The 19,057-nt window shown below is 35.8% G+C and overlaps 1 protein-coding gene across 5 annotated transcripts in view; it reads left to right on the top strand.

Moving 5' to 3' along the window:
- Positions 1-19,057, top strand: part of LOC100370716 (uncharacterized) — a 31,361-nt gene that overhangs the window by 2,204 nt on the left and 10,100 nt on the right. For 2 of the 5 annotated variants that reach the window (XM_085501972.1, XM_085501971.1), the window contains exons 2-13: positions 1,154-1,424; positions 4,645-4,960; positions 8,963-9,013; positions 11,002-11,141; positions 13,424-13,509; positions 13,822-14,285; positions 14,514-14,606; positions 15,825-16,079; positions 16,262-16,318; positions 17,480-17,671; positions 18,453-18,609; positions 18,701-18,805. In XM_085501972.1, the coding sequence (XP_085358098.1) occupies positions 1,161-1,424; positions 4,645-4,960; positions 8,963-9,013; positions 11,002-11,141; positions 13,424-13,509; positions 13,822-14,285; positions 14,514-14,606; positions 15,825-16,079; positions 16,262-16,318; positions 17,480-17,671; positions 18,453-18,609; positions 18,701-18,805 (2,180 nt within the window). In that variant the 5' untranslated portion in view covers positions 1,154-1,160. The remainder of the gene's footprint in view (positions 1-1,153; positions 1,425-4,644; positions 4,961-8,962; positions 9,014-11,001; positions 11,142-13,423; positions 13,510-13,821; positions 14,286-14,513; positions 14,607-15,824; positions 16,080-16,261; positions 16,319-17,479; positions 17,672-18,452; positions 18,610-18,700; positions 18,806-19,057) is intronic. The other 3 variants (XM_085501974.1, XM_078011017.2, XM_085501973.1) reach the window with 3 other exon arrangements.

The raw sequence follows: 19,057 nt of genomic DNA, 5'->3' as shown, positions 1-19,057 counted from the left end.
GGCGCTAACGCGGTTGAGTACGGTACAGTATTCTTATTCTCTTGCTATTTCTGAACAGTAAATAGTGCGTGTTTAACAACACTAACTAGCATTGATTTCTAACCGCACCAACACACTGGTTGTAGTGGCAACGAGCGGAATAGCCTACATAAACTTCGCTAAATATTACAATATACATAAACGGCATAACAGACTAAAATTGCAGTCAACTCTCAAATTTTCAGATCTATAATAGTCATTAATACTCAGTGAAGTCAATAGGAAAACAATTTGTAAACTCATCAAAATGTTCAAAATACAAATAGCCATGATGCAATACACACAGGTTTGCTGCACCGTTGAATACAAAAAAAATCAAAAATACAGTAAAATATTACTCATTAATCTAAAACTCTGAAATGTACAAGATCAGTACATACCTGAAATGATTATAAAGCACCCAAGGACCAACAAAGTTCACATATAGCACAAAAGAAGAATTTTTGGCAGCGCGCGAACTAAATGTGCGGCAGGTTCACTTTCGTTCAGGCGGGCGTTGGGGCAAGGGTCAAATAGCCTCATTACTATTCATGAGCATACGCACCAATAGAGGGCGCAGTACATATAATAATACCATTCGGGTTACATTATGATAATCCTTAATTTCCCTATATATGTTCATCATCCTTCTATCTTTCATATAAGCATGTTTGCGACTAATAGTAGCAGTTTGTTTGAGAAACATGCAGGAACTGAAATTAAAATTCACTTAAATTTGTAGTTCTGTGTGAAACGTACTGTGGCACTCCTAACCAATTCACCTTCCCCCTTACACATTACTTTTTAATGATTTTTTACATTTTCAGTAATTTCTGTTTCAATTATTTTTGTATAAAACAACTAATTGAGAAAACCTGACAGCTCAGATATGTTGATAAATTGATTATGAATGATTCTGTCCAGAAAAATGTGCGTATCAATTGCAGTGTTGTGGAGATAAATGTACATGTAGTCTGGAAAAAAGAATATCCAGAGAAAAGGAATGGCTTCCAAATCATGAAAACTGAGTTAGTGGTCCTAAAATATTTCAGATTAAAAATTTGAATATTTTAACTTGTCATTTCATATGCCTGTACATTATTTTAACAATTTATATACATGTATTTTTTTGAAGGTGAACAATGAGCAGTCATAACTTTCCGCCAGGGGCGGATGAACACTCTGATCAAAGAGAAGATCAGCGACCAAACCAAAGCCAAGGACAAGATGAAAGAAAACCAGAGTCAGTTGTTCGACCAACCTCCCAACAGGCACATCTATCTCATGTACAGCCAATACCTATTAGTCAGCCACATGGTCCTTCAGCTCCTCCAATGTTACAACCTCTTATAACGACACAACCACCAACAGAAACAGTCAAGCCATTTTCTGACTCTTTAACTATGGTTAGTTTTTTGACTCCCATGTGCGAAGCACAAAATGGGAGTCTTTGCAGTTAGTGTGTCTGTATGTGTGTATGTGTGTATGTGTGTGTGTATGCGTGTATGCGTGTGTGTATGCGTGTACGTGTGTCCGACTGTTCCACTGCTATCTCAAGAACCATACATCGGTTTTTGATGAAACTTGGTGCATAGATGCTCTGGGCCAATGCGCAGATTTGATTAATTTTTGGTAAAAATCCGTGCATATTAATTACCTAATTTACATGATAATTAGCTATTTTTTAGTGGTTCCATGACTGTTCCACTGATATCTAAACAACCACTCATTGGATTTTGATGAAACTTGGTACATAGATGCTCTGAACTAATGCTAGGTTTTGATTAGTTTTTGGTAATAATCAGTGGATACTAATTACCTAATTTGCATAATGATTAGTCAATTTTCGGTTTTTCCACTGATATCTCAAGTACTAATCATCACATTTCAAATGAAACTTGGTACATAGATGTCATACGACACTGCACAGACCTGATAGTTTTTATGGTAATATCAGTACATATTAATTACCTAATTTGCATAATTAATTAATTTTCAGCATTTGATATAAGTAGTTAGCATTACATTTCAATGAAACTTGGTACTTACATACTCAAGGACTATGCAGAGATTGATTGTTTTCGATAAATATTTGTGCATATTAATCACCTAATTTGCATAATTAGTTAATTTTCAGCTTTTCCATGGGTATCTCAAGTACTAATCATCGCATTTCAATGAAACTTGGTACATAGATCCTTTAGGACTATGCAGAGACCTGATTAGTTTTAGGGTAAATAATTGTGCATATTAATTACGTAATTTGCATAATTAATTTTCAGCTTTTCTACTGATATCTAAAGTACTAATCATCACATTTCAATGAATCTAGAATTATGCAGACCCAATTAGTTTCCGGTAAATATTTGTGCATATTAATCACCTAATTTGCATAATTAACCAACTTTCACACTGATATCTCAGGTACTATACATCACATATCAATGAATGTACATGGATGCTGTAGGACAATAGACAGACCTGAATAATTGTGGGTTACAATCTGTACATATTAATTACCTAATTTGCTTAATTAACCAATTTTAAGCTTTCACACTGATATCTAAAGTACCGTAAAAACTCCAAAATTTCGACCGGTTTTAAATAATTGGTGTTAGAAATGTGACATGTTTTTAGAGTCGTGGCCGAGTTGTAACTCAAAATCTAAACAAAGTCATCAATCAGTGAGTATTATGACAAGCAAAACAAAACATAAAGACGCGCAGAAGAGGTCAGCACAAAACTAATAGGTCAAAAGACAAAGCTGTCTCGCACTACCTAGGAAAACTTGCGAATGTTCGAAGTACAGGTACCCATTGGACAAAAGATACATGGAAGTTTAGCAAACTATCTCCCCGACCCAGTGCAATGTATCCGGTTAGAATCAAAGCTCACGTGTCCCTTATTTGAGGGACCAAATTCTGCCGTAAATTTGCCCTTGGATTAAAAAATAAAATGGGATTTAAGAAAATAAAATGGGACTTTTAAGGTGTATTTTGGCGTCATTTTTCGGACATTTCAATCAATCCTGCCGGCTAAAATAGAGTCTAAGTTTTACCGTAGTCATTGACGTCTGTCTATTCAAGAGTACACGTGTATGATTTTTATCGTGACTAGCGTGAGCGGGTAAGCTTCCTTTCGAGAATGAGCTGTTATCACTGTGAACAATGTTAAATTATTCTTCAGATGACCAGTTTATTTTTTAAAAACAACTAATTTTTTTATTTAAAAAAAAATCATGCCGTTTTCGCATCAAAATCCAAGCCAAACTATCGTACTACAACATCAATCTCTTCCGCATTGCGTTCAATAACATTAACATATTTAAATAAGCTATGGTAATTTGAACACGTTGGCATCATCCAGCTTTTTGATTGGTTAATTAGCGATTTGACCTATTTGACCTAAGAGAACATGGCGGATATCCTACAGCATCAAACGTTTATACGAGACCGGAATCATTCGCTTACGATGAAACTTAGTTTACTTTTATTTGTATTTCATAACCATTCAACAAATTTATTTTGTGTACATTATTATAATCACTACTGAGTACAGTAATAATCAACAATTCAGAAACGCAGCATGCCGAGATTTTTGTGTTCGTTTTTATTTGAAACTTCGTTTATTTAGAATATATTTTCGTTACCAATAAAATAAAAATCTCTCAGTCAATCAGAACCCGGATTCATGCCTTCGAGCAAGGTCCCGTTTGAACGCTCACATCGTTTTTTTTTTCGTTTGGGGGAAAACTAAAACTGGTTGCAATTTTCGAATAAGAATGAGTCGGCAATTTTTAGTGGAGTCGAAAATTTGGAGGTAAATAAAACACCGAAACCCGGCAAATAAATAGCCGGTCGAATTTTTAGAGGGGTCGAAATTTTGGAGTTTTCACGGTACTAATTATTCCATTTCAATGAAACTTAGTACAAAGATGCTCTAGGACAATGTACAAACCTAATTAGTTTGGGGTAAAAATCTGTTCATATTAATTCCCTAATAAGCATAATAATTCATAATTTTTTGGTTCTAATCACATTTCAATTAAACTTGGAGACATAGATTTTCTGTTACATTGCGCAGACCTCATTAGTTTTACACTCAAATCTGGTCATATTAATTTTCTGATTTGCATAATTAGTTTTCAGCTAAGTAATTTCGAATTATATTTAATGTGTCTTCAATACTCTCAGCACATGGGAGTTCTTTCTAAGCTTTCTTTGATTTGTTTTCTCATACATGAGCCATGTGTCTACATTCAGTTTGGGCTTGTGTCATAGTGTCTTAAATATAACTTAAATTAACACTTTCTATGACCTTCTTAAAAAAAAGCCTTGTTTCTTTTTCTCACATTTTTCCAGGCCTTGAATTTGCTAACGCCCACAAAGGCTGTTGACAAAGATTCCCCTTCAAAATAGTCAGATATCTTTTTGATGCTTCCATAGAAGTGTTAGCCTTAAAATTTGGTGCAGTCAAGACATCATTGACAATCTTTTAATTTTGTTGTGTCCGAATTTCACTTGGTGGTATTAAAATTTCAGTTATTCTACAGACATGTGCATTTTATTTGTTCTCTAATGTTCTTTGTTTTGTACCTTAAAAACCTTCCTGTGTGTCTCATTACAGAGTTTACAAAAGCCTGTGGTTAGTTTTCCAATTCGACCAATTGCACCAGCACCTACAATATTAACTACAATAGCTGGAATTACTAAAATACAACCTAGTCACATGACAGTTGCATTGGACAGCTCAGTAGCACCACTTACAGGCTTACCCGGGCAGACATCTGTAACAAATGTCAGCCATAGCAACTTGCTGGGTGGGGCAGCATCAACGATTCCTCTTGCGTCCATTATCAAAGGAACAACACAGTCGCAGCTAAGTTCTCCACAGCAAGTACCTTCAACTCAGCCACCTTCATTCACATCTCATGTACCAAGAGGTTGGTGTTCGTTTGTCTTTTTCATGCATCCATAATAATTGTCACATATAGTGAGACGGAATTTCAATTTTCTCTACTCAACATGGGTAAATCATCTAGTTAATTAAATAAATCATCTAGATAATTAAATAAATCATCTAGATTATTATTATCACTAGTTTCAAAGTTCTCCTTGTAAAAAGGTACAATGTTAATAACTAGTAGCATTTGTCATGCTCATTTGCCAAGTTCTGCTCAGCTATGTACTGGTACCATTGCTATGTGTATATTGTTTGTTTATCCAACTTCAAGGTTACCGTGGGTTATGGAAAAACTTATCTTATTTTAATTTCATGTAATCAATAATAACAACATTATGTAATTTAATGCTTAAGATTTGTCAGTCATGCTTGAAATATTGACTTGGTGTTGGAAAATTCATAATTCCTTTAACACTGTTTAATTATCCAACATGGTTGTAGTAAGACTTCTATTTTCTCTCAGTTACTTAGCTTCTGCTTGGTGATAAGAGAATGCATCTACACAGATTCACTGAATACAAAATGTTTGTCACATACTAGTCAGGTTACCTGCTTATTATTTCGCAGGTCCTTCCCATACTAGTCTTGATAGGTTACCTTGATTTTGCTTGTACAATCAGTGGCGACCGCGACATTGATTGCTTGATACATTTAAATATAGCATTCTGCTAATCTGAATATTTTAATGTCCTGAACAATGAATGACAGTTGCATGTTCTCATCACTCATTGTATCAACTGATAGTTGCCACAGAGGTGAAAGTGTGACTTCCGCATTCTTTGTGATGTTAGAATAAATATACAGTTAATGAGCAAAATGAAGGCAACATATCCAGACTAATATGAAGGTGCTGAAGAACTCACGAAATAAAGGGAAGGTAACCAGACATGTTGCACACAAGAGTTTTTACAGAATTTTGTCTGAAAAATTCATTATGTCTTGTACCGTACTCGACCGCGTTAGCGCCCAGGGGCCTCAACTCAGAAAATCACGAGTTTTTAGGGGTGGGCGCTTACCCGAGCACCCCACTCGAAAAAGAGTTCAAATGAAAATTTTGATTCATCAAGTGACAGATTACGTCTTTGAGGGAAAATCAAATTACTAAATTAGTTGCGTCGTCATTGATTTTCACAATGAAGAAACAGAAATGATCACAAAAGTATGCACATTTTATTACAATATTAATTACATACCACCATAATTTACGGAATTATGAACATTTGAGTCTGTTGGAACACAGTCGAAGTCAAAATTGTCATATTATCTCCACTGACGAAGGTGTTGGAGCGTACGCAAACTCTTGATGAAAATCACTTTCCGCCATGATGCATTTGCAGATTTGACCTACAGCAGCGTCCTTTGACCTAATGGGTCAAGTTGGTTATTTTTGAGAAGTAAACTGAATATGGCATGAAATATTTATCGCATTTTACTTGTATTAACAGATCATTGTCAAAGCGTAGTTTACGCACGGTTACTGTGTTCTACGCATTCACATGTTCACAGCGATCAATATCTACGCTGTATCCAGGGATTGCATTAGTGTTCGATAATGTGGAGTCCCTGGGACCCACCCCTTATAAAATGTGTGGGTCCCTTAAAAATATGTGGGGTCCCTGCCGCTACCGCACTTTATTTTTCTAAAATAGTTTTTTGCACGAACTATTACACAGTAAACATAAACAGGCATTAATCACATTTATATTGTACTTTATTTACATGTTCATTCCAGCCTTTACATGTCAGCAATCTGCATTATTTACATGGTTTACTTCTATTTTTACTGTTATTAAAATGTAATGCTGCTTGTAAAAATTTTAAATCATTACTGGGTTTACCTTCAAGTTCTTCATAAGCCAAGATAAATGAGCTGGTGTCAGACTTAACTTAGACTTAATACGATTCTGACAAGAAAAGGCATTGCCACATGGAACCTGCCGGGGAGGCGATCTTGCAAATAACGAATCGATCCATGGCTTCTAGAAAAGTGATTATTTTTTCCCCAAAGTCACTTGTGTTATATAATTAAATAGTTCATTGTTTCGATTAATATTGCCCCCAGAAAACAATACACCCAAAATTTGTACATACTAGTACTCAGTAGTACCAGATTCTGCAGTAAATTCGCATCTGGGCAGTTATGGTTTAAAAAAAAAATTAAATGGGACCAAGAAATCGGCGATTTTTCGGCAGATTTTATTTAATATTTGTTATTTAAATATTTTGCCGTCATTTTTCGAACATTTCAATCTTTCCTGACGCCTAAAATAGAGTTTAAGTTTTTATTCAATTTCAAGAGTACGTTTTTTGTGACTAGCGTGAGTGCGCAAACTTCGTTTCGGTTCGAGTTGTTGTCACTGTAAATTATGTTAAATTAGTCTTCAAACGCTTAGTTTATCTTTTGAAAACAACTATTTTTTGATTTGAAAAAAAAAATCATGCCGTTTTCCTGTAAAAATCTAAGCCAAATGATCGTACTACAACATCGGCAAATCTCTTCCGCGTTGTGTTAAATAACATTAACATATTTAAATGAGCTATGGTAATTTGAACACGTTGGCGTTATCCAGCATTTTTATTGGTTAATTGGAGATTTGACCTACTAGTATTAGGTCAACCATGCAAGACAAGGAACATGGCGGATACTCGACAGCATCGAGCGTTAATTTGCGTCCGGAATTATTTGCTTACGACGAAACGAAGTTGAATTTTATTTGCATTTCATTACAATTCAACAAATTTGTTTTTTTTTAAACGTTATTATAATCACTACTGAATAATAATCAACAATTGTGAAACTCAGCATGACTGGATTGCGCAACCGTGATCATTTGTTGCTCGGCAGTTGTGATCGTTTTTACTTTGTTTAGAATATAATTTCGTTACCAATTAAATTAGGAAAATAAAGTTTATTTCACGTACCAGGTTCGTTAAAGTAATTTTTTGGAGAAAAATTACCCTGGGTGACATTGTAAGTTTTAGGCGGTTAAATTAGCAGGTCTCAGTATTGACTGTCTCGCCGTACTTCAGACGGGACTTCACACTTTCCATTGTGAAATGTAGATGCTAATAGGTGTTTTTGAAGACAATGGCACAGTATTGTACGTGAATTTAAAAGCTCTATGAACTTTGTATGCGGGACAATGGCATCGCAAACGCACACAATGCCTTTAGACCTATCATAATACGACCGAGACGTGTGCTTACCGGATGCGTCCCAGGGACTCACCAGTTGAAAAATTCATGCGTCCCACAGAAAAACTATGCTTCCCGGACGCGTAATTCCGCGTTAACGCAATCCCTGGCTGTATCATATAAAAACGATTACCAAGATTCGTTACGCAAGACCAAGTTTTAAATTAGTTGCATTTTGAAGGGGTGGGCGCTTTGCCGAATGTGACCCCAAATATAAAAATTGCGCAAAAGTGGGGGTGGGCGCTTGCCCGTGCATGGGCGCTAACGTGGTCGAGTACGGTATATTGAAATACAAATTGTTGAGGCGTGGTGCATTTAGTTCAATAGTTACTATTTAAGTATTCATTAAGTCATGGTTTTGGCCAATCAAAATGTTATGAATATGCATAGCTTAGTTTGTCTTAGTCGATTTATCACATATTCGGTGTTGTCTGTACTTTATCTTGTATACCATGCCACAACTATTATCATTATGGCATATAACCACAGAAATTCCAGAATGTCCATTGGTTGTGGTACAGAGTAAATGAGAGCTGATACTTAAAATGTACTGATTACCTAGTTCCATCTATGAAGTATAATTCCTGAAGTAGGGTGACCTTTGAAAAGGATTTCACCTTGTGTCAACCACTGAGAAAACCATCTATTTCTGGTTATGGTACTAGGTACAAATGTATCCCTCAGACACTGTTTTCCAGCTCTGTGTGAATGGGAAACCATATCAGAAATTCCTTAATAGTATAGTTATGCAGATGAAATGTGTAACAAATTACTTTTTGCATTACAGTACAGTACCTACCTTCAGTCCATTATCCACCCCAAGTTATTACTCCTAATAGTAAGTGCTCTTTCTCAACTTAGAGGAAAATACTCTATAATTAGGCCCTTTTGTTTATATGGACTTTCTAATTCATATGTACCTCAAATAATAGTACTTGGACAACCAAAGCATTGTTTGACGTCTGTAAACTGTGGGGTAATATTTGTGTGGTCCTTATTTTTAGCTTTCAAGGCTTTTACAAAACCTTCATAATTTGACTGAAGTTTACATTTTCAGGTGAAGCTCTGTGTCAGTAATTGATAGCTTAGATAGATATTTTATAAACATCTTTAGAACAAATTATACGCTTGTCAGAATGTGGAAAGGCCAGAGTGTTTGCAGCTGCTGCCCGTGATTTTATAGCACTGCAATAAATTTGTTGAAAGAAGACATGAAAAATGATATCTGGACTGAAGTAGCTTGTCTTGTGTAATTCAAGAATCGTGTTTATATATTTAACTACTAAACCTTGACTCCACATGCTATTGTAACAGTAATTTAAAGTTGTGTTGTTGACAAAATTTTGACTTCTTAAGTGATATGTGTATTGTAATGAAATACCACAGCTATGGTATTCACCCTTGCCAATAGCCAAACGTCACTGAGCAGTTACCGGTATGTAGCTTTGGTTGTGATTGAGTTTTCAGCATCTTAGGGTGTCATCAAGTCACAGGATTCTCTTTTTGACAATCAAAGATTACAAAATCAATATTTGATGCACTTTCCACTAAGATTAGTCTTAGATGTCTGTATTCTTCAGTTGTTTCCTGCATAGCCATTTAGGTCACTCCCTTTAGAATTTATACAACAACTATTTTATTTTTGAGGTATTGCAGTATCCAACTGAACATTACGTACTTCTTTAAAGTTAGTTGTGTTAGCAAGCTGTAAATGATGTAATTTTTAGATTTGAATTTTGGGCCAATTTGGATGCTGCAGGAAGAATAGTGAAAACAGATCTTTTATTTACATCGCTGCAGGGTGAATAGAATAGTCACTGCCAAATAACAATTAAAAAGGGTATTAAACTAAGTTTTGCTGACAATACAACTTTAAGTTTATGTGTATTTTCTTCGCATTCAATGTACATGTACGTCAACTTGTAATATATATTTCATCTAGTAATTTGTAAGTAGTAATCTACTGACCAGTACTGGCTGTAAACTGCTTTTACTAAGCGAGTTATGTGGGTCAAGGAAGATCACAAAATTGTCAAGCAGTAAATATTTTGCTGGAGTCCTTCAGTATTCTCACACGATGTGTTCAAATTGTGTGTTGACAAACAATGTATTGCATTGTGACCCATATCAAGCACATTGTGGTACAACTATTATTTTGCTAAATGGTTTACACTATTATGATCATTAATGCTTTATACCAATGTTGTACATCACCTCTGTGATAGACATGTTCAGTTCATATGATTATTAACTATCATATTATGTGGGTAACATTTATACACATTAAATGTTTATTCTCTCTAACTTATGACCTTAAAGCGAGAGGATCGTCACCTGCGCACACGCGGGAACCGAATCCCAAGCGACAATAACAACACGCGCTAAAATGCAAAGGCTCATGGGTAGACGCTTGTTTGTAAACAATGACACGCTATGGTCATCTGACGCATGTGCAGGTGACAACCCTCCCACTTTAACTGTGAGGTTTTAAAGGTGAACTGTTATTTACTACCTGGAAAATTGTGTTCATTAACTGTTTCATTCCTACTCTCATATTTTTTTTTTCTGCGCTCATATTTTTTTTTTGCAGCAGGCTTGATCCTTGATTTCCATGTTTAATAATTCTTAACAACTGTTTGTCTTTATCACTCTCTCTTGGTAATCAGCTCCAAAAATGTGGGCAATCATGAATGCCATTTTGTGTAACCTTCAACCATGATAATTATTCACATCACAGTGGTTGTATGAAATCATCTATCATCCGCATGTTTTTGCTTGCTATCAAAATATACTGATGATATATGTCGTGATTTGTTCTTTCTTCAGGTGCAGCAGCTGCTGCAACTCTGTCAGCACCAAAAAGTGGAATCACCACAGCTATGTTAAGACCACAGACTATGAGTGGACTTTCACCAACAACAACTGTACAGTCTGTCATGCCAGTGTCCCTGCAGGCTTCGTTACAGGTATGTACCTTCTACCGAAAGTAGAAAGTAGAGGTCAACTTAACATTGCTTTCTTATCAGACTAGATGCTCATCAATCATGGTGAAAGTCGTCATTCAGCAAGTCCCGGCTGTTGGATATTGCGATGGGCTTGAAATAGGAAATTTTGTTTTTTGTCGTGACATTGCAAAATTGCTGGCTCTAGTTATGAATTCACAAGCTCCTACCAAATATTTTATAAAACCATAACAACATGATATAATTTACTCTTCTGGGTGCGGGTTCCTACAATATTGCAACATTAGTTTCATTGTCGATGACGCTAAAGCCTTACATATACTGTAAGATTTGGTTGAATCATAAGGCCCTTTTCAGGGCCATGACATATTTCAAAAAGAGAACTACCGTTTATGCTTCGATATACATTTTTGTAGACTTGCTGACTGTTATAATTCTGATAAAAAATCTTGAAAAATAAATGTAAATTGTGCGTGTTACAAATACCTCTTTGATGCAGTTTTGTATGGGAAGGATGTCTTCATCAAAAACAGGAAGTGGAATTTTGTTTTATAATTTGGTACGTCCAAGCTGGTTGGGTGCCTTGTTTCGAGGCGCGCCCAATCAGATCTCACTGCTTAAGATACGCAATTACCATAGCCTATGCGTTCCCGCATGGTATTGTGTAGGAGCCTATAGGTTGAAGACACGGGGCCGTGGGATTCGGACGATGACCTGAAGGTAGAAATCAAAATTACCTATTTGTAGCTGTCACAGCTATTTTGCATTCACCCCTCGTTTTATGCAATAAACATTTATTGTTGAGGAATTTTTATCAGAATCACAACAGGACTGCAAGGAAGTCAATTGTTAATACAATGAACAAAACATTAGGTTGTTGTGTAAAAAAAAAAACCTGGGCGTATTTCTTTATTGTATCAGAATTGGAGAGAGGGGTGGCATTTGCCCGGGCATGGGTGCTTACCCGGATAAATACGGTAGAAGATTTTTGACCTATCAAAATAATAAGATTTTGTATAAAAACAATATATACTTAAAAGAATAATTTTCATTTAAATCAAAGTTTTTCTGCTACTATGAAAACGACTATGACCCAGAAACAGTTCATTCGACTGCGTGAACCCTGATACTATTGATTGGATAAAGTCACAAATTAACACTAAAAACAACAAGAATATTTGTTCCAAAAAAGAACAGAAGTAAATTTATTTCCTCCACTTATGATGTGACTTGAAAGCATTGCTGTTTTACCAGGGTTCTTAATTTGTGATTTAAAGAAAATTCAACTTTAAATGGTGACATTACTTAAAATATAAACATTTAAGCAAGCATTTAATAGCTGGCCATCATCCTGTAACAGGCCAAAAAATAAATAAAAAGACTCTTGGCAGTGCAAAGTGAGACTGTTGTACGTGGTCAGAGGTCAAGAAAGTAGACAGCCAATTTGGGCTTCTGGCCAGCGGCCGCCTCTTAATGAAAACCCTGGGCTGCCTTTGTTCCGCTTGACGGTGACGTTGCTGCTGCTATAGGTCACAGCAAACATAACGAATGGTTTTACCGATATCAATTTTATATATTTGAAGTCACCTTGACAGTAAAAATATGGGTATGGCACTTAATTTTCTTGGCCACATGTTTTCAAAAGACTTTTTGCTCCCGGTGACCTGCTACGATAACAAGCCGAAAATTTCAGTTACAGCTCCAAAAAATAAAACCAGTTGCCCTTAGCACGACAGATCATCGTCAGAGGGTAATGATCTGTTTTGTTAACCATTCTTTGTCTGGGACCAGGGTGCTGACAATTTAAACAGGGCAGCTATTTCAAATAACAGGGTGTGTCAATCTGTTGACAACCCTGACAACTGCCATACAGTTATGGTATTTGTAAAAAAAACACCTCAACATTTCTGTAGATACAATGTAATTGAATTTTCAGCAATTTCATACACATTTGTTTGTACATGTATGACTTTATCATAGTCAATATTCATTGTAAAGTTTATCACATTAAGATTGGTTTGTGATGCACACCAGACAGGTTTCTTTCCTGCATGACCATAAGGTTCCTTCCTTCACAATCTCTAGGATGATGCTTCTGAGTAAACCTCATCCATTCTGTACTTTCTAGGTCAGTTAAGTTACAAAAGATGAATTAGAAAAAGTCTACATGGCAAGATTTTAGGTGGTTCAGACAAAAATCCAACACAAATAACCCATTCTATTCCCATTGTTCATCTAGTTCCTAGCTGTGTTATCACATAGTCGTCTTGATTTTGTCATTTCAGAGGCTCTCATCTGCATCAAGTTTACCAAGGAGTGCATCCCCAATAACCTCATCTACACCTCTCACAGTATCATCAGAAGGGCCAAGGTGAGTCAATAAAATGAAGGAATTGATGAACGTTATCGTTCACGGTAAGGGCACTGTGACACCAGGAGTCCCACCAGTCACCAGATTTACTTTGTGAGGAGTTATCATTTAATCTTCTTATGAGACCTTTGTGTTTCATCATCGTACATGTGCATGTTTGTCATAAAAAAAATGGAATTTCGTAAAAGTGTGTTTCCTTAACTTTACCTTCTACAACTTTTACTATTCAATAGTGCAGGACTTTACCAACTATTATGTCGTCTAACTAATTTTTCACACAGCTCTAATTAGAGTATCTCCATCTATTCACAGGCCTACATCTCATCTGCAGTCAACGCTTGGATTGAGCCTGCACCCACAGCCATTGCCTGCTACCCATTCACAATCACACTTACAAACTCAAACCCACCCACAGACTCAACCTCAGACACAGGTTTCACAACCAAGTATGACCCAAACACTGCCCCAGTCACAACTTGTACCTCCAACAATACAAGCAGCGCTCAGACAAGATCTCTCTAGGGCGACATCTGTCACATTGCCAAACCTATTAACACCAACAATTACATTGCCACCACCCATCACATTAACCGGACATCACATGCAGGCGAAATATCTGGCTTCGCTTTCAGCGATAAATATTCCTAAACCTATTATTTCTACAACGACAAGTGTTACAAGTGTGGCAGCTACAGTCCCACCTACAATGTCCACCAGTAGTACATTGCAAGTGTCATCTCCTCACACTGCATCAGTTGTTACTGTACCAGCCTCAAGTAAGTAGTTTCAGATAATACTGTCACACAGCTTAATGTGCTGTAACATAACTACCCCCGTAGTTATAATACAATAGAAGCTCATAGTTTTATGATTGGAAACAGGTCTTGATCACAATCTTTAAAAAAAAAAATATCTATAAAAAAATAATGCAGGTTTATTTTGTGAAAAGTGATAAAAAGTTTGTATGTATAACATTTACTAATAATAATTGTTTTTATTTACAGCATCAATATTCTCGCACATGAGGTCATCTCTCACGCCAGGGAACACATCTTCTAATACACAAGTGACAACTGTCACATCTAACATTCCAGTGGGTAAGCTTACATGTATTCTGTTTATTTGAACATCTCCAGATTATCAACTGGAAGATAATTCTAAGCATGGTGCTCAGAAAACGTGTTGATTGCAAGAAAACTCACATTGGTTGCATACTCCAAAGCATTAATTAGTCATCTAGTTATGGTTATTGCTGACACAAGATGTTTACACCATGTCTAAATGTAGTAGAAATATCCCACTGTTAGCCCGATGAAACAGATGATTTACTTGTGTCATTCATTCCAGTGTGGCTAATCAAGTTTTAATATTTCATCAGGGTTCATGCATTATGCTCAGACCATGAAGCTAAAAAAGAATCCATGCTCATACACACTGCACCCATTCACTTGTGTAATCTGAAGGTAAACAAAAGTGATCTACAAATGACACATCTTGTTTTATCTCTTGAACCTATATTGAATAAAACATAGACTTGTTTTCTTTGCAGTCTGCAAATAGTTTCTATGATGTGAAGTTGTACTATGTAAACTTTTTGTACAAAGACAGCTCTTCCTTTAAAAGTTGTATTGTTTTTGGCTGTCAATTAATATGTGTAATATAATAAATGTAAAAGCTACAGTATTCATAAGATATCTGCTGTGTCAATTCAATGTCATCATCATCATCAAGCGGTGTCATAGATTAGGTTTGATTGATTTTTCGTCATCAAGTTACACATGGGATTCCCTGTTCGTCTATTGAAGATAGACTAAATGTGTATTACAAAATTAATATTTGATGTGAAGCATTTTTCATTAAGATTAAAGCTGCCATTTATAGAATGATTATATACTTAAGTCACCACTGCGTCTCAGTGACATTACCTATTTCCTAGGTTAGTTGTGGTTTGCATGCACCTGAAGCAAAATTCAAATGAAGCAATGCATGAAAGCATTTGTTGTAGTGAAGAGAATTAATAACTTGGTTGATAAATTGTGAAATATATCAGCTTTCAGTCAATACAACTGCAAATGTCACAACTTATATATTTGGGTTTTGGCCAAGTTACTCAAAATTTGAAGAGCATTCACCTAAACTTAACATGCCATTCCAGAAATACAAAGGGATGTGAATAAACAATATTATTGTGCATCTGTAAAGTATTTTAGGTTTAATCAAGTGGTTGATTTTTGGCTAAAGCAATACATTTAATAATTTAATATGCTGTATGAAGAGTATTCAAACTAACTCAACATGTGGATGTTTTTCTTCAGCAAAAGTTTACCCAAGACAACAACAGTTGCCCCATTCACCACGAACTCAACCTGATTTCCCCAGTGAGTCACCCAGTATGTTTCTGGCGGCAGCAGCAGCTCACCGTTCTTCACCAAATCCAGCTATGATCTCTACAGTAGCAGCAAGTCTACCTGTATCTGCTGTGACATCAGATACTCGAGCTATGTCGCATGCTGCACAGTACACCGGTGCACATACTTATCTATTACCACCTACATATGACCCAACACTCGGTAAGTTTTCCAACAAAAATACTTAGTAAATTAGTGTTGTAAACCCCTCTGATTTCACAAACAGTGTCCTCCTCAGGTTCACCATTGTATACTGTGGTATTGGCCTACCCATCAGCTAATCTAATAATTAAGATCATTATATAGTATAGAAGCCTGCTTCTAATACGTTACTTTATTTACAGGATATGCAATGCATTCGTATGGTGTTCCATTTACTAGTGCTGTGAGACCAGGTTTTGGTGAGTAATCCATCTTGGCATTCCAAAAGCATTAATCTGTCTTTAGTACTGTGAAAGAAGTTTAAACCAAATTATAGATTTTATGTTGTGGTCATCATCAGTGAAAAAAATGAGGTCATCAGTCAATTTTTGGAGATGCAAGAGTCCAAAATAATATTAACAATGGTCAAAACTGTCATTTTTACACTTTTTTACGATGAGATAATTTCTTAATATCTCAAAATTTTGCTCAGTGAAATAGGATGAAAACATTTCAAAAAATTTACATAATTTAGTGAGATTCTGAAATGACAAGTTTTTAGCTCCGCTGTTGACTGTCAAGTGGAGATTATCATATGAGTGATCGTCTAAATCTGTGTCAACTTCTTCTTGAAAACTACAATTCCTGCTTTGATACTTGGTGTATATGTACCTTGGGCAGACCTCTTAAATTTGTATATTTTGTGATGATATTTTCAATTCTCTAATTTTGATGATTATTTTTGTCATTTTTGGTAAAAAGTGATAGAAGAAATATTGGAGATATCATGTCAATCTCAGCGCATATTCAGCTAAAATATGGAGAATAATAATTGTATAAATTTATTTACATGTTGAATTAATATTGTATGTATTTTGAAAGTCGCACTCTGAGATCATTCAGACTATTCAAAAGATTTTATGTCTTAATTTGTACAAATTGTTGAAATATGTAAGAAACTTCTTAGTTGCGTTAACAATTTTCTTTGTTAACTTTTGAATAAGAGTTTCAACGTGTGTGGATTCTCAAAGAATCAAATTTCAGAATAAGGGCGAATTCTCAAATACTTGCCATTAATTATGCATGTTCATACCATCAAATATTTCATGCAATAGTCACAAGACTAAAATATATCTATTAAAGAGTATCTCAAATTGCAACTAGTATTTTCAACATTAATTAATTAAATCAAATCAGTGTTGGTGCTAGCATGTAGTTTTGTAATTAACTGACTGATTTACTGTGCATGATGTTCTATACCTGCATGACTCATGTGGAATGAATAGAATTTCAATCACTTACTTCATGTTATGTGTTGTTTTTGTTTGATTAGTTTATTTTGTTGTGTAGTGTATTAACTCCCAGCACTCTTTCTTTCTTTCTGCTCTGTTTCTTTTGCCCTCTTCTTTATTAATGGGTAGTTGGTTTCAATCATCTGCCTGTTTCTTCAGCTCCTCAAGGTTCATCCGTGGCTGCAGCAGCAATGGCGGCTGCAGCTCATGCTGCAACTGTTGGTGCAGCACCTGTACGTATAAATCCATTGAATTTAATGCCTGTAGATCAGAGGCAACAAATGGCTCCTATACCAGGCACCATTGCTACTGCTAGTGAAGGTGAGTACATCCATAACAGTTCATTAGATTCTAGCTCTACTAACACATTTATAGAAGGTATGTGACCAAGTGTTACTTTGACTTGTGAAAGTGCGAAATCTTGCCGTCATTGCGAGAGTAATCTACTAGGCAATGTTGCAATTTTCATAACTGTTTTACTAACAACATTGCTATACATTGAGCAGTGTTGTTTTAAATATAGTCCCCCTAATGCCCAGGCACACACTAGTCATCCACTAGAGCCTTCCACTAGTCTCTCTGCATGGAGATCTGCTTAAGTTGACTCTAGCATCATTTTTCTTTCCACTTGGAGTATATTTTTCCTATTTTCCCATGAGATTAAATTTCATGTGCCTATCTAAATATTATAAATGTTCATTGATATTAAAGAGCTTCATAGTAAGTGTCATTGCATTGCAGTGCAGTGCTGTCAGCTGGCAATGTTACGGTGATCAGAGCTTTATGGTATAGATAAATGAAAAATCATTGAGTTCAGTAGCAAAAACATGTTCTATGAAAGCATTAACAATGCGTAAAAACAATGAAATCTATGCACCAAAAGAACAAGGGAAATAGTGACACTATTTTGCACGAAAATATTTCTTCTGCAGGTTTCCCTGTCTTTCCCTACTTTATCATAGATGTCAGTTGATGTCTCATCATACATGCATGTTGATGAAAATTGTTGGCTGCCTTAACAGTCTTTGTATTGAAATCAATAGCTGGTACTTTTTTGGCTCAAGAACTGTAATTGAGTGTTATGTATTTATCTCTTATTCAGGGTTGCCTGTGGATGGTAGTGCTGGTATAGGAGGAATGTATGCAGGTGCTGGTAGCTTAATGAATATTGGTAGCAGTACGACCATATCGTCAAATAACTTAGCAAACCCTAGTGCTTCACCGAGACCCAGTATACTGAGAAAAAGAACAAATGAAGGGTAAGATATTCAAACCAGAGTAGAATTTAAACAGCATGTGAGACGTTCAGCGAATATTTGGTTGACTTCTACTTCTCTTTTAATTATCTAGTCTACGTAAACCAGTTGTAAGTACGCCGACTGGCAGCCAACCAGGAAGTCCGAAAACAGATTCGTCGCAGTCAACATTATCTGCCACCAGTTCACCCAAGCCAAGGTAACTGTCTCAAATAATTATTAGACTGCTGTTTAGTTATTTATTTTTTTGAGTATTTCACCTACAAGTGATTTAACATTTCATTCATATACTGCTTGAAAGAATTGCTTTTACAGCGATGTTTCACGACGGCAAAGTTTTTAAAACCTTAAGTAACCACATTTTAGTGTTAATATTAAGAAATCATCAACAATAAAAACATAGATAGACCCGTATGAGGCGGTACAACAACTGTGGTACTTGTCTCACGGT

Source organism: Saccoglossus kowalevskii, chromosome 1 (assembly GCF_978046115.1).
Source record: "Saccoglossus kowalevskii chromosome 1, keSacKowa6.1, whole genome shotgun sequence".
Lineage (NCBI taxonomy): Eukaryota > Metazoa > Hemichordata > Enteropneusta > Harrimaniidae > Saccoglossus > Saccoglossus kowalevskii.
Note: the sequence above shows the minus strand (reverse complement) of the source record. Positions and strands in the feature narration are given on the sequence as shown.